The sequence below is a fragment of the Candoia aspera genome, chromosome 7 (assembly GCF_035149785.1).
Source record: "Candoia aspera isolate rCanAsp1 chromosome 7, rCanAsp1.hap2, whole genome shotgun sequence".
Lineage (NCBI taxonomy): Eukaryota > Metazoa > Chordata > Lepidosauria > Squamata > Boidae > Candoia > Candoia aspera.
Window position 1 is genome coordinate 81,886,117 of NC_086159.1, and position 24,949 is coordinate 81,911,065.

Sequence of the window (24,949 nt, forward strand, 5' to 3'; positions counted from 1 at the left end):
TCAGACTACAGCTACTGCGTGATGCTCAGGAGGGCCGCATTCCCGGGCAGATTCTGAGCAAGCTGAACATCTCCCCAGCAAGGACGTCACTCCTATTCTCTGCCATTCAACCCTTTTGCTGATGAAAGTTAGGCTGGTCACTGGCCCAGAACTAGGAACTCAACTGCTGGAGGACTTCCAGAATGACCATTTTAAATCAAAGCAGTAGAGGATTACCTGGGATGGGAGCAGAAAATGGTTGGAAATTCAGTATGATCCAATGGAAGAGCCCAGGGAAATAAACAAATGCATACTTGGATTGCTTTCCTCAAACAACGAGATAAAGCCTTTGTTTCTTTTCCAAGTGTTTTCTTAAGGGTGGCCTTCGACGTTTGATATATTTCCCATACAGTATAGTGTTAAAAAGATCGGTTTCTGTTTTCGTATGGGCACCAGTGTGGGCAAAATAGCACATTCTGTAGATCTTCTGGATTATAAAATACATCACATCCGCTTCATTTGAAGGTTCATGGCAAACAATTTCCTTCATGTCTTTGTAGGCCGACATGATGATGACTTGGCTTAAATTGACAAAAATGCAAATCATCACCAACATAAAGGATCCTAAAAAGAGAGCCCCCAACACTTTGTCAGCCATAAATTCGGTGTTCCTGAATGCTTGGGTACAATACGACAACACGGTTGTGAAGGAAGAAGCCAGGCCACGGAAATTCCATTCGTGTTGGACAAATGCCAGATACCCAAATGAGGTATATCCATAAAAAAATATCCCTCCCATTATGGATATATTGATCATTCCAGGGAGGGATGAGCGCAGGGATTTTTGGGCTTGGCGTAAATCATACAGAAATCTGAGATAGCGGTATGTTTTCAGAACCAGGAAAAAAATCATAGTTCCCAGGATATCTCTGACCTTCTGGTCCAATTGGGAAACCATATGGAATGGGACAAACTTTTGGGGATGAAGTAAGTAAAATTGCACTAAGTCGGAAGAAAGCTTGAATTTGTACACAAACATCACCAAAAACAGTACGCAGACTGTCTTTATCCCTAAGTTGATCAGATTGGTGGCAGTGGCAAAATATCTCAGCTGTTCTTGGTGCACTATGTGGAATTCATCAACAATATAAATTATGAGCATGTGTACTGTTAAACAAAAGAGGAAAATCTGGCTGATGGTTTGATGTGAGAAAAATGGGAGCTGGTAAGACTGCACCATGACACTTGCATTCACAGGGCCGAGTAAAGAAAATTCAAAGACAACAGACACACTAGAGAACATATCAGCATCAACGCTGAAAGTTGTCAGTTCAAAAATCACTGCCCAGGTCTTGTTGTCAATCCAGTTTTTCGATTCCAAAGCTTCCAACCTTTTCGTTGAATTCACACGTGGTTCTTTGGGGAAAAAATAAAAAGTATATCCCCTGGAGGAGTATTCGTTTAATTGTCCGTAGGAGACATATTCCCACTTGGCGGCGCTTGGCTCGTAACTGAAGCCTAAGAACTCGGCACTGTGCCTGGGAATGGGGGCGTTGGTCGGAGCTGCCCAGGAGCCCAGGTAGTTGGCTTGATCTTCTGGGTCAAGCCCATATTTCTTCTGGCAGCGGAAAGTATGCATTATAAATGTATTTTTCAAGGAATGGGGAAGTAAACATTTAACAGCAGAATATTTACTTCTTATCTGCCTCATTCTGGGCAATCCCAGGACTTGGGACCAGGAGTCCAGAAGAAAGCTTGGGTGATCGGCATTGTGTATCAGCGGCAGAAAACTGTCGTTCACCCAGTTGTAAACATCCAGTGTTCCCTTCAACATGGTTAAATTAGGAGAAAACTTTCTATACATGTCTTGATTGTAATGAAAGGATCTGGTAACATCTATTGGGTGTGAAATCGTTAAAATTAAGGTTAGGAAGATAAAATGGCAGATCATGTCCTTTACAAATTTGTAGGCCAGATACTGAATCATCTGCCTCTTTTGAAGAGCTATAACTTCTTCTTCCTTGATTGGTTGGTATTTCTTGGAAGCTCTCAGTTGAACGAGGTCATTGTGCACCTTCCTCATCTCATTGGCTTCCATCATTCTCGTTTTGCACTTCATACCTTCATAGCTTTGCCACGGGATGTTTCTGCAGTATTTTGCCAAACAGATATTCCAGCCTGAGAAAATAACAATTTGTACAGTCTCAAAGAAGCTCACGTGGAGACAGAACGATGTCAGGGAAGCTATTAACCATTCAGAGGATGTTTTGTTACTGTAAGAGAGGCCAATGAATGTGACGAAAAATGACGATACCCCAGATATGAAGAAGACAAAGAGCCACGCACTACAGGCCAAACATCTTTGCCATTGCAATTTCTGGGCTTTACCCAAAGTTGCTTCCTTCTCAGCTACATAATTATTACTGAAATTGTTGTCTGTGGCTGGAAATTGCTCTGACTTCATCTCTGAAGGTTGGGTGCCTTCTTTATGAAGGTTTTCAGCCAAGCAAGGGGAACTTTCCTTTCCCTGACCCTGAGCGATGTTACACGGGGAAGGCTCCTTCGTGGAGTACTTGAACAAGGTCACTGCAACCCATTCCACAGGAATGGAGAGAAGAGCACTGAGAATGCCAGTCCTTATAGACATCAGATACTGCAGTTCTAGGAAATGAGCATCTTCTTTCTTGGCACTGAGGATTATAGTGTTGAGCAGCAGGGAGCTCAAAAGTATTGCTAAGCAGCATGAGAGCCGCTGGAATCTGCTCAAACTGCTGTTGACGATGTGAACAAAGATAGAGAACCAGAGGTGGTCTTTGAACAAGCCATAGCTAAGCATTATAAAAAAATAATCAGTTCTGCTTATGGGGACTTCTGGATCAGTGACCTCAAAAGTCCATTCTATTTGGTAGTTATTCCTGCCAAGAGCCAACCACTTTCTACACAGAAACAGCCATGCTTGGTTAGTGTCTACATTTTTGACTTTGATTCGGCTCAAGTACCAGTTAGGACCAAAGCCACCGTAATTGTGCCAGATGTGGATAGAGAAGAGGTCCCCCAAGTCTTCCTTGGTAGTTAGGATAAAAGTGTCAATGCGTCTGCACTGAAGGACCTCTGGAAATGCCGGATGCCTCAAGTGATGCACATCACTCGACCCATTCTGGCCAGTCAGCTCAATGAACACGTCAGCTTTGGTCCCTGCTCTTGGACGGCTACCGGTATAGATGGTAACAAGGTATCTCATTGTGTGAAAGGGGTCATTATCTGGCAAATCTATAATCTGCTCTTCAATCCTAGTGCTATCTTTTCTTCTCACCCAGACGGCCAAGAGAATGTAGATGAGAAAAACGGCAAACACAGTCAACCCTGGGACAGGATTCTTCCCTGCGGGGGCTAAAAGGTACATGTTCATATCAACTTGGTTGGGAAATAAAAGTACCTTGCCAGCCAAAAATCGGATTCCAGGTCCAGAGATCCCTGCTGAACTGGATCTAGTTGACTTTGGGCTATGTTTTTTTGCTTTGCAGACACAGTGGATTTTGGACCAACTGGTTTGAGGGCCGAGGCTGCATGTGTCTTCTTTCCACTGATCCTGCACACCGTCTAGCTCCAAGCAACCAGCTGCAAAAACAGCCACGCGGACAAACTTTGCAGTTTGGCCTCTCACGATCGGGTGTGACTGTAAGACAACGGAAATGTTAAGTATGTCTGCTCCACTGTTATAGGCTGGAGACCAAAGCAATGACTTTGGGAGGCAGAGGACATAAGGAACCTTGATCGCACATTCAGGGATCACTGTGTCCTTTTTAACGACTGTTGGAGGACGGAGATGGGAAGCATTATATAAAACTAAAGGAGAATGGCTAAAATTGACACCGAGGTAGATAAATACCTGGAAAGTAATTTTCCTTTTGGGCACAAGTTGGATGAAAATGTCACTGGAGCTTCTTTTGATTTCCAAGTTAAAGCCACCCGTTGTTTTAGGACGTTTTTTATCGGGCCCTATAGTCAAGTCAAAGATGGCCTTGTTTTTTCTAGTCAAGATCATTTCCACCACATCAGGAAGAACGCTGGTTATGCCCCCTTTAGAATCGGTCCCCATCATTTTGAATCCCATCACCATTGTTCCAATATTGTCTGTGAAATGCAACCAAGGAAAAGGATTCTGCTCAAATTCATATAGAACAGTGGAAACGACACTATCTACCCCTAATTCCACATGAGAGCCCTGCTTTAGTTTTGGATAGAAGCAGTTCCTGCATTGCTTTCTCTTTGAGAAAGTTTCTGAAATGTCCCATTTTTCATCTTTCCATAGGTGGATGGTCCAGTTTTCGGCCACCATATTCGTTTCATGCCCACCAGGGACTTTGCCGTGTAAAACGAGATTTGCTAATACTTCTGTTACGGAAATGGCTTCTTTAACGGCTTCTGCATTAGGATTTCCGTGATGCAAGAGAGAAGCACTCAAGATATTGGACAACCCTGCGAGAATCCCATTGCTAAGAATCTCAGTTTCCTTTGAGCCTAAGCCTTGATCCCTGTGTCTTTTCAAAGCTTTGCTGACTTTTTTTAATTTCCTTACTGCAAGCAGCTGGGTTGCCCTGTTGACTTCAGCGATTTCATGTGTTGCTTGACAAATACTCAGAACCACCTGATTGATTTCCCCAGTAGTAGTGACAGGAATCCCTGCAGCTATATTCAGCAGACGTTGACGCAGAGCTGCTTTAGGAACCTGGCTGGATGGTGAAGCCTCAATGTTGTTTAAGGCCGAGGCCACCATGTACACAATATAGCCTATACTCAAGTAATCTTTGGTGATGAGCGACGCAGCCACGGGGGCACTTGACCCATTAATCAACTCATGCAGTTCATGATGGAGGAGAGCATTGGTCTTCTGTTTTCTTTGATCCAGCACCGTCGCTTGCAAAGTGACTTGAGAAAATGCACCAAGGGCATCGTAAACTTGAACATATATAGTCAAAGCAGAGTTCTGGGATGGTCTACCGGGGGGGAGAAAAGACCAGGGAGTTTGGGATTCATGTCCAGAGTAGATGATTATCCCCAAAGTATTATTCTGAATGGAGGATATGGAACTAATTTTAATTTGATCTGATGCTGCTATTACTTTATAGGCAAGAGGCTCATTTCTATCTTGAAATCCACTGCACTGGATAATGAATTTTGTTAGAAAAGCTGTACCTATCCTTGGACTGAGGACACATTTTCCTACCTGTGGTGGAGCATTAACATAAAAAGAATATTCACAGAGAGATGACCGTCCATCTTTGGTTATGACTTTTAGGCTCAAAATATAGGACTCTTCTGCCATGGAGACCAAAGCAGATGCCCTGAGATGTAGATAGGAGTTGGTTCTTCCAGTAGTTGTCTTGGAAGACCAGTCAAATTTGATCTCATTGGACTGGGCTGAGCGCAGTGACCAGTAATACGAGGATTTGATTTCCCTGCAGTTCGCGCATTTACCAGACAGACAAAATCTTTCCGTTGGAATCACTGAAGTTCCACAATTTTCAATACATGCAATGTTCAGAAGGAGGGCACTGTGAGCCTGCACATGTACAGCTTGCTGAGCCTGAGCTATCCTGCTACCATTTTGAACCACCAGGAGAAAATTGTGTGTTGTATTTGCTTGAAGGGTTTGGGGAAGCACCATCTGAATCGAATCGGAGGATGCGGTCCACTTCAAATCAACTTGGTCTGGATGACATTTCCCATCTCTGCTGAGCGTCATTGATGCATAGTCTGTTTTTCGTTTGGTGCAATACCAAGTAAAGGACAGTCCTTGAGACAGACTGACCACCTCACCATTAAACAGGACAGATCCCTTCAGAATCCACCGGTCAGAAAATCCAACGGTCCGGAACTGGCCGCCAGCAATGGCCGCCCCCCAACGGTCCAGCCCAATCTCAACATGCACTGCATCAGAGCGCTCTACCTTCTGGGGGAGGGTGAATGAAATCAACTGCATCGTAAAATTAAAAAGATATAAGCCAGTATCCAGGCTTGAGCTGGGGACTTTTAAGGCAATGAAATTCCTTTCCTCAACGCCAGGTGGATTAAGAGGCTTGGACCAGTCTGGTGTATCTGACAGACTGGAGACTTTATAGATGTTCCAGATGACCTTGGTTGCTTTGGGGCCTGGACAATTGACCTGCATGTCTGCTGCTAGAGTAAATTCAGTCCCCTGTGCGTAATACAGGATGCGTTGGGTATCAACAGCCTGGTGGATCCTAATTTCAGGAATGGTGCAAGGTTTTTGCTGGCAGGCAATTTGGGATTCTATGACTTTTGCAACGTAAGTATTAAACATCGCTGTGAATACCATAGGAGTCCTTGCAGTCTCCATGCATTTCACTTTGGCTACAAAGCCTGCATACAAGGCAGGATTGAAAGCTAAGGCAGCATCAGGAACGAAATGAGCTGCATTTCGGATCTGATCGGCATAGGCAAAACTGTAGTTCTTCACCAAGTTCCTGCCTATTGAGTCAAAAACTTGCAAACTGAAGGTCCACTCACACTGCAGAAGCGGATGCTGCACAGGTATGAACCACACAACGTAGACCAAGCTGCTATCAGGAGAAGTGCTGTTGAAGACATAAACTTCCATCTCGTTTCCCCCTAGAGTTTTGAAGAGAGCCTCGTTCCGATTCAGATAGATAGCCAGGCTGAATCTAAATAGCTGGGGCTGCATGAATTGGACTGTAACCAGGTAAGAGAGACCTGCCTGCTGATAGAGAACATAGCAGAGGGTGGAGTTCCCACCGGGGTCATTGTCCACACTGCCTTTTTGGGTCGAATAGTAGAGGCCCTGGGCATGGCTAAAAATGTAAGTGCTAATCGTGTTTTTCTGTGGGTTGAGCCTGATGGAAATTGAGGTTGCCCGGCTGGTCCAGAAAGTTAAGGTCCCATTTGAGAAATCAAGCTTTCCTCTGACTCTCCCCACCACCCTCTGGCTGGTATGGAAGTACATGCTGGCCACGACCGTTTCCTTGGTGTGGTGGGACGTGGGCACAGCACAGAAACGGCTGTGCAGGCTAAAGGGGTTGTAATCGTAGAAGTGGGACTGCCCCAGGGATCCCTGTGGGTCCAGGAGTTGGTAAGCGACTATTTCTCGGCTGAGCTGCCGCAGGTCCCAAGAAAGGGTCAGGCTCCCAGGCAGGTGTTTCTGCAATTTGGACGTCACCCTGAACACGAAGAGCAGAGCAGGCTCCACAAAGAAGTCGAGGCGGAGGCTGATCTGGGGTCCAGGCTCCGCGCTGATGGAAGCGGCGTAGGATCCGCGGTGGGGGTACTGCACGGTCAAGTGGTAGCTGTAGTAAGACCTGCAGACTTGGTGCAACTCCGCGCTGGGGTAGACCGTAAATGGCGGGGGCTCACTGTGCTGGTTGGTGGGAATCAGGAGCTCCTCGGGGTGACCCCCTTGGCTCTTGAAGCGGTAGCGCCAGGCAGAATTCTTGAGGCGCGCACACCAGCCCAAGCGCACAGGCTGCCTTTCCAAAACCGGCAGCGTGTGCGGCCAGAGCAGGAAGAGGTGAACATCTTGCCCCACCACCTCAATGCTCAAGTTGTGGTACAAGCACAGGGGAGCCGAGCACAAAACGGAGGCGCACTGCACTATGATCTGCGTGCTGGCCCAGGGCGGATGGGGACCTTCCCTTGGCAGGCCTGGGCCGAACGTCAGCTGACCCGTCCAGTGAGTGGTGCGGTTGACCAGGATGGAGTCCCGATACCAGTGGCAGAGAGGGGGCACTGGAGACTCTGCCCCTCCATCCTTGGGGTTCCCTCCGGGGGCTTTGGAGTAGCGCAACGCCACGTATCTGTCCCAAAGACACGAGACCTGGAAACGGTGGTCTTGTCGTTGATAGACGTGGTTCTCAGGCTTGGTGCAAGTGACTGACAGTGGTGGCGGCATTAGATGAAGAAGGGCCGCCAGCGTGCTGGGGGAGCAACAGGACCAGCAGAAGATGAAGAGCAGAGGCCGAAGGAATGGCATCGTTCCCACTGGAAAGACAACAGTCTCTGCAGCTCAGCCGTTGCTCAGTAACCTCAGGGATCCCAGTGGGAGGAAGTGAGCGGGTGGATTCTAGAGTCTTTCTCCAGTTGCCCTGGGTGATCCATTTCCACTTCCAATATGGCCACCAAACTTCTTGCCCTTTCTTTCTCCCCCTGAATGCCACAGGACTCTTCCTCCGTCTTCGCTGCAGTTACAATAAATCCTGGCTTTATTGCAGGCTCAGATAGGATGTGGCAATTTCAAAGCACTGTGGTGACTGAAAAGATGGTGGTGGAGTTAGAAGTCCTGTTCCCCCTTAGATAGGCCGACCTTGAAGGTGGATCAATGGACAGTGAGATGGATGATCACGGGGATGAAGCCCTGCTAAGGGTGTCACATGTCTGCATCTGCAGTTGTGGCAAGCACATAATGGGTAAGCTCAGGCGAGGTGACTCGGAGCTTACAAGAGAAGGAAAGAACAGACTCTTTAGCTTGCCAGAAAAGGGGAGACACAATCAAGGTGTATAAAATCCTCCATGGCACGAAGAAAGAGGACAAGGATACGTTCTCCTCTCTTTCTCCAAATCCTAAGTTCAGGGGCCACCCCTTGAAGCTGACTAGAAAGAGAACAGGCCAGAGGGCAGTGATGAACCCGTAGCATTCATTCCCACAAGACATGGGGGCAGCCATCAACTTGGATGGCTTTCCAAGGGGTGGGATAAACTCGTGAAAGGCTTATCAAGGGATGCTGGTCTTGAAGATCCCATGGAACTTCCAGGGTCAGGAGAAGCAAGTCCCTACCACCAGTTGTAGGGGAGCAATGGCAGGACAGGGGTTGGCCTCCGTCTCCCGCTTGCGAGCCCCCCAGAGGGGTCTGTTGGCCCCTGGGAGAAATAAAATGCCAAGATGGGCCCAGGTCTGGTTCAGCAGAGCTGTCTTTGGGCTCTTAACACTTTTACTGCCCCGAAAGCCAGCTGAATAAAGGGCAAAGCCAAAAGGTTTGGCCTTTGGGGAAGGGGGCTGAGGGGGTTCAAAAGAAAATCAATGCCCTAGACCCCAATGCAGCATTTGAGCACTGCTCATAAGTACAAAAACATACTCCTGTCCTGAGGTTTCCTTGTGGTGCACTTTCCAAGTACTAAACCAGGCTCAACCTAGTTTAGCTTTTTGGTATCAACCGAGGTTGGCTGCACATCTCCACGCCTTTCGTTCCTGGCTTGTTTTGTGACTCGTCATGTCTCCATTAAATAGTTGTGATACGTTTTAATAATGCTAAATGTGCTCAGAGATGTCAAAATGTAGCCTCCCTGGCCTCATGGTGTTGTCCACCTGCAAGTTATCTAGCTGGTTCTATTTGTTGTTGTTTATTTGTTCAGTCGCTTCCGACTCTTCGTGACTTCGTGGACCAGCCCACGCCAGAGCTTCCTGTCGGTCGTCAACACCCCCAGCTCCCCCAGGGACGGGTCCGTCACCTCTAGAATATCATCCATCCACCTTGCCCTTGGTTGGCCCCTCTTCCTTTTGCCTTCCACTCTCCCTAGCATCAGCATCTTCTCCAGGGTGTCCTGTCTTCTCATGATGTGGCCAAAGTATTTCAGTTTGGCCTTTAATATCATTCCCTCAAGTGAGCAGTCTGGCTTTATTTCCTGGAGGATGGACTGGTTTGATCTTCTTGCAGTCCAAGGCACTCTCAGAATTTTCCTCCAACACCACAGTTCCAAAGCATCTATCTTCCTTCTCTCAGCCTTCCTTATGGTCCAGCTCTTGCAGCCATATGTTACTATGGGGAACACCATTGCTTTAACTATGTGGACATTTGTTGTCAGTGTGATGTCTCTGCTCTTAATTATTTTATCAAGATTTGTCATTGCTCTTCTCCCAAGGATTAAACATCTTCTGATTTCCTGACTGCAGTCAGCATCTGCAATAATCTTCACACCTAGAAATACAAAGTCTTTCACTGCTTCTACATTTTCTCCCTCTATTTGCCAGTTATCAATCAAGCTGGTTGCCATAATCTTGGTTTTTTTGAGGTTTAGCTGCAAGCCAGCTTTTGCACTTCCTTCTTTCACCTTCATCATAAGGCTCCTCAGTTCCTCTTCACTTTCAGCCATCAAAGTGGTATCATCTGCATATCTGAGATTGTTAATGTTTCTTCCAGCGATTTTAACTCCAGCCTTGGATTCCTCAAGCCCAGCATGTCGCATGATGTGTTCTGCGTACAAGTTGAATAGGTAGGGTGAGAGTATACAGCCCTGCCGTACTCCTTTCCCAATCTTAAACCAGTCCGTTGTTCCGTGGTCTGTTCTTACTGTTGCTACTTGGTCGTTATACAGATTCCTCAGGAGGCATACAAGATGACTTGGTATCCCCATATCGCTAAGGACTTGTCACAAGTTGTTATGGTCCACACAGTCAAAGGCTTTAGAATAGTCAATAAAACAGAAATAGATGTTTTTCTGAAACTCCCTGGCTTTTTCCATTATCCAGCAGATATTGGCAATTTGGTCCCTAGTTCCTCTGCCTTTCCTAAACCCAGCTTGTACATCTGGCAATTCTCGCTCCATGAATTGCTGAAGTCTACCTTGCAGGATCTTGAGCATTACCTTACTGGCATGTGAAATGAGTGCCACTGTTCGATAGTTTGAACATTCTTTAGTGCTTCCCTTTTTGGTATGGGGATGTAAATTGATTTTTTTCCAATCTGATGGCCATTCTTGTGTTTTCCAAATTTGCTGGCATATAGCATGCATTACCTTGACAGCATCATCTCACAGGATTTTGAACAGTTCAGCTGGGATGCCGTCGTCTCCTGCTGCCTTGTTATTAGCAATGCTTCTTCAGGCCCATTCAACCTCACTCTTCAGGATGTCTGGCTCTAGCTCACTGACCACACTGTCAAAGCTATCCCCGATATTGTGATCCTTCCTATACAGGTCTTCTGTATATTCTTGCCACCTTTCCTTGATCTCTTCTTCTGTTAGGTCCTTGCCATCTTTGTTTTTGATCATACCCATTTTTGCCTGGAATTTACCTCCAATGTTTCTAATTTTCTGGAAGAGGTCTCTTGTCCTTCCTATTCTATTGTCTTCTTCCACCTCCGTGCATTGCTTGTTTAAAAATAATTCCTTATCTCTTCTGGTTAACCTCTGGAATTCTGCATTTAATTGGGCATATCTCCCCCTATCACTGTTGCCTTTTGCTTTCCTTCTTTCTTGGGCTACTTCTAGTGTCTCAGCAGACAGCCACTTTGCCTTCTTGGTTTTCTCTTTCTTTGGGATGTATTTTGTTGCCGCCTGCTGAACAATGTTGCGAACTTCTGTCCAGAGTTCTTCCGGGACCCCATCTACTAAGTCCAGTCCCTTCAATCTATTCTTCACCTCCACTGCATATTCCTTAGGAATATTAGTGAGCTCATATCTAGCTGATCTGTGGGTCTTCCCTAATCTCTTTAGTCTGATCCTAAATTGTGCAAGAAGTTCGTGATCTGAACTACAGTCAGCTCCAGGTCTTGTTTTTACCGACTGTATAGATGTCCACCACCTTTGGCTGCAAAGGATGTAGTCAATCTGATTTCGGTGTTGTCCATCTGGTGAAGTCCATGTATAAAGCCATCTCTTAGGTTGTTGGAAGAGAGTGTTTCTTATGCAGAGTGAGTTGTCTTGGCAAAATTCTATCAGCCTATGTCCTGCTTCGTTTTGTTCTCCCAGGCCATGCTTACCTGTAATTCCAGGTGTCATTTGACTGCCCACCTTAGCATTCCAGTCTCCCGTGATGAAAATAACATCTCTTTTAGGCGTGTTGTCCAGTAGGTGCTGCAGATCCTCATAGAACTGCTCTACTTCAGCTTCTTCAGCATCTGTGGTTGGGGTGTATATTTGGATCACTGTGATGTTAGATGGCTTGCCCTGAATTCGAATTGAGATCATTCTATTGTTTTTTGGATTGTATCCAAGCACTGCTTTAGCCACTTGACTATTAATTATGAAGGCTACTCCATTCCTTCTGTGGTCCTCTTGTCCACAGTAGTAGATCTGGTGGTCATTTGATGTGAAGTGGCCCATTCCAGTCCATTTCAGTTCACTGACGCCCAAATGTCTATCTTTAATCTTGACATCTCACCGATAACCACATCCAATTTGCCCTGGCTCATAGATCTTACATTCCAGGTTCCAGTGATGTGTTGATCCTTAGAACATCGGATTCGCCATTCACCACCAGCACCGTCAGCCGCTAGCCGTCCTTTCAGCTTTGAGCTAGCTGCGTCATCACGTCTGGGGCTAGTTGAACTCATCCTCTGTTCCTCCCCAGTAGCATTTTGACCATCTTCCGACCTGGGGGTCTCATCTTCCGATGGTATACCGACATATCTCTGGTTGTACTGATCCATTTAGTTTTCACGGCAAGAATACTGGGGTGGGTTGCCATGACCTTCCCCAGGGATCACATTTAGTCTGACCTCTCTGTCATGACCTTCCCATCTTGGGTGGCCCTTCACGGTTTAGCTCATGGCATCATTGAGGTGCTCAAGCTCCAGCACCATGGCAAGGTAACGATCCTTTGCTGAAAGTGGTTCTATTTGGAGAACGATAATTTGGTTTGCTATATAATACAATCCTATGAATGTCATTATTCTGGATTACTAAGAAAATAGAGGCAGAACCTTGTGGAACCAAACACCAATCTTGCAACAGCTTTATGAGAGTGGACCAGATTAAACAGAAATTGAGTTTGGGGATCTCACTGCCCGTGCCAATTATAAATCATGAGAAGTTTATTTCTTAATAGGCTTCATATTTTCAGTCTTGGAAGAAAAAATAATTACAGGAACATGTTCCCCAAAGAGGTTCTATGTCACAGATAAAAATAATAATCAATACTGGCTGATTAAAGACCTGACTGATTTGTCAATGAAAAATGTAAGTTCAGATAGAATATTCAAAGTTAACAGAACAGTTAATATGTCAGAATTCAAAGAGATTATGATTATATATAATTTAATGGCCAGCTTAAAGGAAAGCAAACCAAGTAACTTGGGGAAAATTGGAGGGCACTAATTATAAAAGAAAAACAGTGAAACCCTACTGCACATTTGATTAATTAAACAGCATCACTAAATATTTGAATATTTCAATTGTTTGCATTAATTTAACTAATTTGAATCTGATCTTCACAATTACAAACTTCAAATATTGGAAATAGTATGCTCCTTCCTCATATTATAATAGCCATATCCACTGGGGGCATTTTATGGGCATTTTCCAAAGACTGTGGGTGTGAATTTGGTGACACTTCCGGAGCTGACTTTTTTTTTGTTTTACTACAACAATGACAGAGGTTTTAAAATCACACAAAATACTGATAATGATCTTACAAATAACAGGCTAAAAACCAGAAAAGTGGTTTGGTTGCCTTGTCTTGGGTTGTCCTGTTACTTTTCATCATTTGATTTTATATTTGCAGCCTGGTTGCAAATGCCGTACCAATAAAATTTACTACAATAGCAGAATTGCCTAACTTCACTAATCCTCTGACAGGTAGCCTAAAAAAAAAAACCTTGAAAAAGCACATGGTTTAAATATATTATTTATTGGAATAGTAACTGGAGGAACAGAACAGAACAGATTTTTTTAAAAAATGACAATGTGTACTAAATATGGGGCTGCTTGTTGTCGTTAGAGAAGAAATAAGATTCAGGCTTGCATCAAAGACAGATGTTTGCAACGGAACCTTCTGAGACTGAAAACTCTGGCGATCCGCTTGGGGCAGAAATAATGCAGAAGGCATTCAAAGTTTACTGATGTCTTCCTCAAGCTGAAAGGTAAACCATTTTCTTACCATTTATTCGACTGCATTTCAACCCTGGCCGTTGACCACCCCTGACTACTGGTTTCCCGAAAATTGTAACGTTGGTGTGATCGCTTGGAGATGCTGACTGGCGAGTTAATGTGCACCATGCGCTTTGCATCTTCAAGTACAAGAAGTTTATTGCTTCTGCTTCATCTGAATGCTGCTCGTAAACTGCCTGTTTCACTGACGTGTAAGTTGATATCAACAGGCTTCTCCACAAGTTGATGAAGACAAACACCATCGTAACTAGGAACGAAGCTCGGAAAAATACCGTGAGCCACCATCCCGATGCCACGCCCATCTGCTTAAACCCCGAAAAGCAGTAGGAAACTACAGTCTGCAGAGAGCGAAACCAAGTACTAAAATGCCACTCGTGTGGGCCAAATAAATGATACCCAAATGACATGTATATGTAGAACAGCAGAGCGGCAAGAACCGTCAGGTGAAGGAACACAGGGAAGGCAACTGACATGGTCTGCTCTGCAAGACGCACATTGAACACGAACCTGAAGTATCGGTAGGGTTTCAGCACCAGGAGAAAAGCTAAAACACCTGCCACCATCCTGTAGAGCTGGTCAATTTGAGAAACAACCTGGAAGGGAACAAATTCTTCTGGATGAAGCAGGTAGAACTCTAACAAGGTAAACGCCAGCTTGAATTTCAGTGCAATGAGCAGTAAGAAAAACATACAGATGTTCTTTATGGCGAAATTATTTAAGTTTGTCGCTGTCTGGAGATAACCTATTCTCTCCTGACGTAACATATGAAATTCATCCGCCAGGTAGAATACAAGAATGTACACAATGATTCCATAAAGAACCTTCTGAGTGGTGGTTTCATACTGGAATTTAGAGAGTTTATATGAATGAACGGACAAAGTTGAGCTAATAATCCCCAAGCTGGTAGATTCAAAAATGACTGTGATGCTGCAGTATAGATCTACATCCGGATTAAAGGTTGTCAGCTCAAAAATCACAGCCCAGGTCCGTTCATCAAGCCATTTATTCCTCTGCAGATCTTCCAGTCTTATTGTTGTATTGGGTTGTTGTTCTCCTGGAAAGAAATAAAATGAGTATCCTCCAGGACCATATGAATGTACCACACCATATGACTTATATTCCCATTGATCAATGTCTGACTGATACGTAAACCCTTGAAAATCACCCGTGTAACTGGAGGTGGACATCTTGATTGGGTTGGCCCATGACCCACGGTAGTGCTTTTGATCCTCTGGATCAGAAGCAAAATCATAGTGACAGGGTCTTTTACCAATCGAATACTTATTTGCAAAGTGGCCTGGAGGAAAACACGGCTTTTCAAAATGCTGTCCTCTGACCTGTCTCATTCTGGGCAAGCCAAGGATTTTGGTCCATGAGTCTGAAAGGTAGGTGGGTCGATAGTCATTATGTATCAATGGTACAAAGGTGTCACTCATCCAGACGTAAATGTCCTCAAGTTTCGTTGCCTTGGACAGACCAACGGCAAATTTATCATGGATAATTTTATTTTGGTAAAAAGAAACTGTGGGTTCAGTGGAGTAAGCCAAGGTTAAAATACAAGAGGCAAAGACAAGGTGACAAACGATGTCCTTTATGAAGACAAATGCCAGGTGCTGCGCTCGTACTTTCTTTCTTAGGATGACAACCTCGTCCTCTTCCAAAGGCTCATATTCCTTGGTCTCCCTAATCCTGATCAGTTCGTGGTGAAACTTCCTGACATCCTTAGCATCTATATTCACTCTGACCAGCTTCATCTTCTGGTATTGCTCTGCAGTGAACCAGGAGATGTTCTTGCAGTACTTGACACTAATGGTACTCACACCGGAGATGGTGACCATCTTTAGGGTCTGAAGCAGAAACACGCTCTCAAAAAACGACGTGATGGATGCTATGAACCACTCTGTCGAGGCACTGTAGCCGTAGGCGAGGCCGTACAAGATGATGAACACAGAAGAAACGAAGGACATTAGAAAAACAAGGACCCAGGCGACGTATCTCCACCACCAGGCAAACTGCGGCTTTCGAGTCAACACCTTGATCAGCATAATAAACCTTTTTTTCATAGTAACCAAAGGGGCCTCCTTTTCCGGTATGTTACCTAAGCTAACTGCTGACTTCGCCTCCTCTTCCTCGTCAGACGTTTCGGACGACGAGGAGCTGTCCTCTTCCTCGCTGGTTTCCGAAGATGAGGGGGTGTATTCAGGCACCGCCTCGTCCTTGTCGTCGGAAGGCTTTTCCTGGGAATATCTGAATAAGACGGTGATAGTCAGCTGCAAAGGGACACAGCACAGAGCGCTGAAGAATCCGATGTACATGGATCTCACAATCCGTAGCTGTAAGGAAATGACATCCCGTTCTTCCTGACCGCTGTAGAACATGATGTTCAGGAGCAGAGTCGAAAGCATGATAGCTAGGCAGCAAGAAACTCTCTGCACCCTGGTGAAGGAACCGGTGACCACCTGAGAAAATATGGAAAGCCAGAGGTGGTTATCCTCCAAGTCTCTAGCCAGGCAGATCAAAAAGTAATCCATTTTCTGTAATTTTGATTTTGTTGTTGAAGCAGAAATGAATCTTTCTATTTTGCCATCCGCCTTGCCGAGGCCTAACCAGTTCCTACATATAAACAGCCACGATTGCTGAGTATCCACATTGAATACTTTGACTCTGCTTAAGTACCAGTTTGGGGAAGAACCAACATTATTGTGCCAGATGTGAAGGCAATCAATATCCCCGATGTCATACCTGGTAGCTAGAAGAAAGGTATCAACGGCTGCACGATACTGGGTTGGGAATTTGGGGTGCTTCATGCAGTGGACATTGCTGTAGCCATCCCTCCCGATCAGTTCAAGAAAAACGTCAGCCGTGGTCCCAGATCCCAAGCGACTTCCCGTATAGATGGTCACCAGGTAATGCATTCTGTGATAAGGGTCATTATCGGGCAAGACAAAGATTTTGTTCTTCCTCCTCATGTCATCTTTGTCTCTCATTATGGCCCAGGAGGTACAGAAGATGTAGGCAGCAAAAATGAAAAACACGGTCAAAAGTGTCACTGGGTTTGTGTCAAAATCCGCTAAGAGGACTTTCTTGAAATCCAAAGGATTGGGGTAAATAACAAATGTTCCAGCCACAAATCTGACTTCAGGCTTAGAAGGCTTTGAGAACGGGCGCTGGGCCATTTTGGGACTTGCTCCACAGACACAATGGAGCTTGGACAACCTGGTCTGAGGGCCGAGGCGGCAGGTCTCTCCGGAAGGTTCAAAGTTTGGAAGGTGACCCAGATCTCGGCAGCTTGCGGTAAAAACCACAATGCGGACCACCTTGGTGGTCTGCCTTCTCACCAGGGGTCGAGATCTTAGGACCACCGAAATATTCTGCTTATTTGCAGCTTTGGCTTGGAGCCCAGACCAGAGCAATGCCCGTGGGAGGCAAAGGATGTATGGAGCCTTAATTGCACATTTGGTGTCCGTCTCCCTTTTCTGCAGAAGGGGAGGTTTATCAGAGAAAGCAGTGTAAGACAGAACCGGGGGGTTGCTAAAATTGAGTCCCAAGTAGATAGAGACATTGAAAGTGATGTCCCTCTTGCACAAAATCTGGATATATATGTCTGGAGAGCTTCTATTTACTTCTATGCTAAACCCTCCTGCAGTTGCAGCGCGCTTTTTATCTAGCCCTATTGTCAGGTTAAATGCAATGGGATCCTCATCCATTCTATCCGCGATCACTTCGGCCACTCTAGGGGTGACCCCAGTGATGCCACCGTTGGCTTTGGCACCGGTCACCTTGAACCCCATCACAACCGTGGGACTATCTGCCGCCTTCACCAGCCAAGGGAAAGGATTCTCCTCAAACACGTAATGGACAATAGAAATCAGGGCATCTGCTGGTAACTCCGCCTGGCTTTCCAACTTCACTTTAGGGTAAAAGCAGTTCTTACAGGATCTTCTCACAGCAAGAGTCCTAGAAACTTCCCAGCTTTCATCTTTCCATAAATGGATGGACCAGCCTTTGGCTTCCATATTAATGTCGTGTTCCCCAGGGACCTTGCCTTGTAAGACTATATCTGCCAATAATTCTGACACAGAAATGATTTCTTTGACTGCTTTCTCATGCACATTCCTAGGGCTTAAGAGGGAAGCCCTCAACACATTGGACAGCCCAGTAAAAATGCCACTGGCGAGGACCTCAGCTTCTTTAGAACCAAGATCGGTGTCCCTGTGCCTTTTCAGAGCTTCACTGACCTTCTTCAGGATTCTGACTGCGATGCTTTGGGATTTCCTACTGATTTCATTTGCGTTCTGTGTTATTTGGCAGATACTGGAGATTATTTGGTTTAGCATCCCTATCTCGGTCGTGGGAATCCGCAAAGACTCATTAAGAAGCATTTCTCGCAGTTCAGTTTTAGAATGATCAAAACCTGGCAATGCCTCAAGGGTATTTAATTCAGAGGCCACCATATACATAATGAAGCCTGCGTGAAAGTAATCTTTGGTTTCAAGGAAGACAGAGCTAGGGCTATTGAGCTGTCTGGTTAGGTGATACAATTCATGGAGAACAACGTCAGCTGGCTTACTGGTCCTTGATTCGTGGACTGTGGCCTGCAACCCAACCTGAGAAAATGCATCATCGGTGTCATATACTTGAACAAATATGTTCAGAGCATATTTTTCAGATGGAATACCACTGGGGAGAAAGGATGGTGGGGGTTTCTGCTGATGACCGAGATAAACTATGGTTCCAAATGTATTGTTTTGCAAAGATGGTATGTTAGCTATTTTGGCAAGATCAGAACGGGCTATCACCTTGTAAGTAAGAGGTCCCTTCTTGTCATCAAATCCAGTGCACTGGAGAGAGAATTTTGTCATTAACGCAATGCCTTCCCTTGGTTCAATAAAACACTTCCCAACCCGAGGGGGGACATGGACATAAAAGGAATAGCTGCACACCGCCAGCTGGATGCCCCCTGTGCTCACCTTCAGTTTAAGGGTATAGAATTGGCCAGCCATGTGTCTAAAGGCCAAAGAATTTATATGCAAATATGGGCTCGCTCTCCCGGTTGTGGTTTTAGAAGCCCAGTCAAAGTTTACTTCCTTGGCATCTGCTGAAAGAAGGGTCCAGAAGTAAGCCAAGTGGGCTTTTTCGCAGTTCCGACACTTTCCGTACAGAACCAATCTTTCCGTGACTTTGATGGCGTTCTCGCAGTTTTCAAAGCAGACGATGCTCAGAACAGGCACAGAACCAGGAAGCACATGAACTGCTTGGAACGTGTGCGCAGATAGGTTGTGCTTGGTAATGACCAGCTTAAAATAATACGTTGCATTTTCCTGAAGCGTCTTCGGTTCTACCACCTGCACTGGCTCTTTGGAGTGGGTCCAGTACATATCAAGTTGTCTTGGGTGGCATTTCTGACCTGGACCCAACGTCATCGCAGAATAGTCTAATTCCCGTCTGCTGCAGAACCAGTGAAACAGAATTCCTTCCAGAGGCTCGACAGAGTCAGGATCCAAGGATGTGGACCCGTCCAAGGACCACCGATCAGAAATGCCAATGGTCCGGAATAGGCCCCCAGCTATAACTGCCATTAACCCACTTTCCAGAATTTGGAGGAAAACTGAGCTGGACTCCGTGAACGTTATATTTTCTGCAGGTAGATGGACGCTCGTGGTCAAATTAACGCGATGGAAGCCGTACGACAGGGCGTTTCCAGGTATGTGCAACACGAGATCACCTGTATTCGTCCCCTCGGGGAGGGCAAGAGGATTTGGCCAGTCTGGAATAGACCACGCAGTGCTAAGCTTGTATATTTTCCAAAGGAGAGCTAGTTCTGGACGTGTCCTGCATTTTGCTCTGGCTGTTGCTTGCAAAGTGATCGCTTTCTCTCTCCTATAACGCAGCACAGGATCCAAAGGATTAGGTTTATGGATCGCAATGGTCAGTTTGTAGCAATAACTTTTTTGGCAGGCCACAGCTGGCTCCATCACCCTTGAGGCATAATTACCAACGGTGGCCTTTAAAACGGCCCGGGCGAGTCCGCTTTGCCTGCAATTCACTTCAGCTACAAAGCCTGCGTGCTGTGTGGGTCTGAAAGACAAGACAGTGTCAGGAAGAAAACGAGTGGCATTTTTAACACGGTCCCTGTACGTATACGTCTTATTCCAAAGGAGGTGTTCCTTGCTGGAATGGAAAAGCTGCAGACTGAAAGCCCAGTCACACTGCAAGTGGGGGTTCGGCACAGGAATGAACCAGATGATATAAACAAAGTTTTTATCCGGAGAATGTCCGCTGAAGACATGAACATCAATCTCTTTCTCACCTAAGGACTTGAACAGAAGCTCCTTTTGGTTCAGATATAAGTGCATGCTGAACCTAAACCATTCTGTCTTCACAAATTCAATAACAATTAGGGAAGAAAGGGCCACTTGTTGGAGAAAGAGGTGGTGGAGACTGGAGGGCCCCCCAGTCATGGAGGGCCCGCTGCTTTCTAGGGTGGAATACAAGAGCTCCTGTTCCTGGCTGAAAATGTACGTCCCTGCTTTGATTTTCTGTGGGTTGAGCCTGATGGACATCGGGGCAGCGCTCCTTGCTTGGAAAATCAAAGTGTCATTAGAGAAATCAAGATGTCCTCTCAGCTCCTCTGAGAACGTTTTATGGGTACGGAAGTAGATTCTGGAGATCACCTTCTTCCCAGACGCTTGTGCGGGGGGGGGAGCGCAGAAATTGCTTTGCCGAGCAAAAGGATTGTAACTGTAGGAGAGAGACCACTCCTCCAGGCCCTGCAGCCCCTCCAACGTGTAGGCTGTGATGCTGGCGCTCAGAGGCTGGAGCGTCCAGGAGAGGGCAAGAGACCTCTGGGTTCGGCTAAGCAGGGCAGAAGAGGCGCTGAAGACGTGGAGCAGAGCAGGTTGCACCTGGAAGCCCAGGCTGAGGCTGAGGGGAGGCCCATTCTCCAGGTGGAGCGAAACGGTATAGAATCCACGCCGGGCATAACGCACGGTTACGTGATAGTTATAATACCCTTCGCAGGCAGGGGGCAACTGTGTGTGGGCAAGCGGTTCGCAGTGTTGGTTGCTGGGAATAAGGAGCTGTGCAGGGCTACCCCCTTCGCTCTTAAAGCGGTAGCTCCAGGGGGAACTTTTAAGGCGTGCGCACCAGCCTAAAGTCACGGGTTGCCATTCCCAGATGGAGAGGTTCTGTGGTGACAGGAGGAAGAGGTGGACATCTTGCCTGGAAATTTCAATGCTAAAGTTGCGGTGAGTGCAGGGAGGCGCATGGCACAGGGCTGACACACAGTGCACCACAATCCGAGTCGAGGCCCCAGGCGGGTGGGGGTGTCCTCCGTCCAGGCCTTCGCTCAACCCAAGCTGGCCCGACCAGCGATGGGTCTGTGTGACCAAGATGGTGTCTTGGTACCACTGACAGCGAGGAGGCGGCTGGGGGCCTGGCTCTCCTCCCTCAATCTCCGAAGCCCGCCCGGGCATCCTGGAATACTCCAGGTCCACGTGCCCATCCCAGAAGCATGAGAGACTAAGTTCAGTGTCGTGCTTCTGGTAGACGCGGTGCCAGGGGTCTGCACAGGTGACCTGCAAAGGGGGAGGCAAAAAATGGCACGGTACGTTTTTTGTACACTGACCGATGTACCCCAACAGAAAAATAAGGAGCTCTCTGCAATGCATTTGGGGGGTGAGCGCTTGGGAAGAGCAGCCTGCCAGCATCCCTCTCCAGCCCGGACCCACAGATTGTTTTGATTCTAGAACCCTGGGCGGTTGCCCCAGGCAACCAGAATTCCCGGTCAATGCAGAATGCCTTTTAGATTCCTTAATCTTCAAAGCGTCCTGCCTCCTTTTCTTCATTAAGAAAGAAAAAATCAGCTAAGATTTTTCAGGGCATGGCTTTAGTTTTGCTTTTATGATTTGTTGCTTTATTACTGCTGTGAGCTACCCAGAGTTGTGTTTTCAGATGGGCGGCTGTAGAAATCAATCAATCAATCAATCAATCAGTCAGTCAGTCAGTCAACTAATCAATTAATTAGCTGCAGACCACCCAAAGAACGTGCCAAACGTTTTGGCCTGGATGTGCTTTGTACCTATTCTGCACCCAAAGCAAATCGTGTTCTGAGGGTTTGTTTCAATCCCGTCCCCTTTCGGCTGCGTGGTTTCGAGGGTTCCGACAGACTCCAAATGTTTTCACTGGCCTGAGCACCGGCACGTGGGTCACCGTTGTTCAAACCTTTTCCAGCCCCACCAGGATTGCAGCAGTCATGTCTCCGTCCTACAGGGCTAGGCCGGAAGGGGGGATGTGGGGCCGGAAAGTTCAGAGGGAAGAACCATTAAGGCAGGCTTTCTCAAACGTGGCCACTTTAAGGTGGGTGGACTTCATCTCCCAGAATTCCCCAGCCAGCATGCATCCACACGTCTCGAAGTGGCCAAGGTTGAGCAACCCTGAATTGGGCATGTGGCCACACCCCACTAAGACTGCTCACAGCTTGTATAAGCTTTGTTATGCTTGGGTTGCACACATGCGTGGCACTATGCTTCATTTTGCTTGCAGGCAGGTAGCGCAAAGGCGGTGCGCGCACTACTCTGTTTCATGCACAAGTGTGGCTAGTGCTACTCAGATGGTAGAAAGGAAAAGGAAAAATACACCGTTGGTTTGCCTGGCTAGCTAGCTGAGCTTTGCCATACAGGTGTGCTAAGTGTGTGCTCTTGTGTCCTGTTGATGTTGAGCTTCAGTAAGGAAGCTAGTAAGTAGCAGTAATATTTACTGGTCAACATCTAAAAATACCAAATCTCAGTGTTGGTTTGGGAGCGTTTGTTGGTGGTTTTAAAAGTAACCATTTAAACGCAACATAATTAATAACAAATATCTATCCAAGAACCATATCAACCACACTCTGTCAACTGCACGATAGCTGTGGTCTAGCTGAATTTCCAAACCGCAGAGGTAACCACCAACGGCTCGCAGTTGTATGCACCTTCTCTTCTATTAATGTTTTTACTGTATGCACAATATATGCGCCTTTAAAAGGATTCAGGGATAGTTTGTTTTCTATGGTGCGCATGAAACAGAAAGATGCTTTGTTTCAAGTTCCGAATAAAACAGCTCCATCAGAAAGTATTAGCCAGGCCTTGTTCCACTGAAGAAACCTGAAATTGGTTTGCGGGTTGAGATCTATGTGCTGAATGCTCCTAGCTCCTCATTTTGCAGAAAAACTGGCCAACATGATCGTCTTTAACACATTACATATTAAGATAAAAATGTATAGAAAAAAATGGGAATGCAATTGTGCTTTTGTGCGCTGAAAAATCATTTAATCTAGATTAGAAGCTTTTTAACACTGTTACATATATATATCTTTTAAAATTAGGGAATAAATACATACACACCCATACACACACACAAGATTAGAATCTATTAGCACGTTTTACACACTCCTCCTTATTCCAACAGAGAAATCTTTTCAGTTCTCTAAACAACCCTTGAGCTGCTCCATTAATCACAGTATGGGATAAAAGATAAATTCTTTTCACTTTTTCCCAGTTCATTCAATTAATTCCTCTCCTGGCTTGGAAATAAATAAGCCAACAGCCAAGTTCAGACTGCACTCTGTGGCCTTTTTTTAATTTTTAAGGTTGTCAACAAAGCTTTTATGTGCTATTATACTTTATATTTTATTTTATTCCAAAATACTATGTACGTACTTAAGCAGGCAACCCTGTGATTTATGTTATGTTATTCCAAAATACCTATGTAGGTAGCAATGAACAAGGAGGACCTTAAACCATCTACAGCTGAGCTCAGCTAAACTCGTCTTATGTGTTTGACATATTTTTCCACCCTCATTTTTCAACCTCAAACCCAAAGATCATGCTATTAACTGAGTTAATGCAGTTGAACTGCCCACTCCACCAGATCTCATTACGCCAGCAGTGCTAACTCAGCACAATGGGTACACATTATTTCCAGGGACAGCGGGAGGGGGCTTCTTGATACTGGTTGTTGGGGGACATAAGGAGCAGGGCACCTGGCTGACCTTGATATTGAAAGACCTACCCCAATTGGACCTGTTAGTATCTGGATGGGAGACCACCAAGAAATCTCAGACCACTGGCTAGACTGGGAAGAGTCCCAAAAAGGGTGTGGAAGAAGGCAAAACCTTCTGTATGGTTGCCAAGAAAATAACCAGGAAAGGTTCCAATTGTCAGCAGAAGTTGAGGTCAACCTGAAGGATTCTTGCCCTTCATCACCTTGCCTGATCTCGAAAAGCTAAGCAGGGCCCATCCTGGTTAGGAGTTGGAAGGGAGACCATAGGAAATTCCTGCCTTAAACTAGACTAAGAAGGTGAGAAAACATCCAGAAGAAGGAATGCTGTTGAAACTCCTGTCATTGCCAGTTCTTCCAAACAATAATCCTGGGGATGGGGGCGGGGGGGGGCGGAGATTGGCCTGAAAGAGGGGAGGGGCCTGGCCACAGACTACTCAGAAAGCTTTGTGACTTGAACCTGGAACCCAGCTCTCCCCAGTTGGAATCCAACATCTCAACCTGTGGGGACTCTGACGTTGGTACATCCACGGGGGGCCAGCGTGTCAAAAAAACAGTCCAGGTAACGGCAATGACCGCATGACTGAAGGCCGGCCCTTTTTTACACTCCTTGCAGTGATTTGATTGCATGGCTGCAGCTGCCAACTTGACTTTTTTGACCCTCCTGGAGACATCCCCGATGATTTCAAGGCCCTTGGCTCTCGGGCGATAGCAGAAAGGGGACTCAGCAGGAGTCTCTTTGGGGCACACGGTCAGCCTCGGAAACCTTCATCCAGCGCTTCTCAACCTGGGCAACTTTAAGATGGGTGGACTTCCACTCCCAGAAGTCCCCAGCCAGCTGTGCTGGCCGGGGAATTCTGGGAGTGGAAGTCCACCCATCTTAAAGTTGCCCAGGTTGAGAAGCGCTGCCTTAATCCTTTAAAGAAGTTGAACGGCCAAGTTTCCTGACCCTCCGGTGAAGACCGGGGCTGCCGGTCCTGCTCAGCCGTCCCCTGAGCCGCCGCGCCGCCGTTCCGCTCCGGCCCTCGGTCGGGCGTCATCTTCCGAGCCGCTCTTTCCGCCCTCGGGCTCGCCGGTA

At 46.3% G+C, this 24,949-nt stretch overlaps 3 protein-coding genes across 3 annotated transcripts in view; all 3 read right to left on the bottom strand.

The window, feature by feature from the left end:
• The window catches only part of CDPF1 (cysteine rich DPF motif domain containing 1), a 271,203-nt gene that overhangs the window by 22,140 nt on the left and 224,114 nt on the right, over positions 1 to 24,949 (bottom strand). The gene's annotated exons all lie outside the window — the stretch shown is intronic.
• On the bottom strand, positions 308 to 7,987 carry LOC134501115 (polycystin family receptor for egg jelly-like). Its single transcript, XM_063308704.1, has one exon. It carries the CDS (start codon positions 7,985 to 7,987, stop codon positions 308 to 310), a length of 7,680 nt encoding a protein of 2,559 aa, XP_063164774.1.
• LOC134501116 (polycystin family receptor for egg jelly-like) lies at positions 13,797 to 24,911 on the bottom strand. Its single transcript, XM_063308705.1, has 3 exons — positions 24,821 to 24,911; positions 24,373 to 24,608; positions 13,797 to 21,458 (listed from the first exon to the last, which is right to left on the bottom strand). The coding sequence occupies exons 1-3, from the start codon at positions 24,909 to 24,911 to the stop codon at positions 13,797 to 13,799; spliced, it is 7,989 nt and encodes a 2,662-aa protein (XP_063164775.1).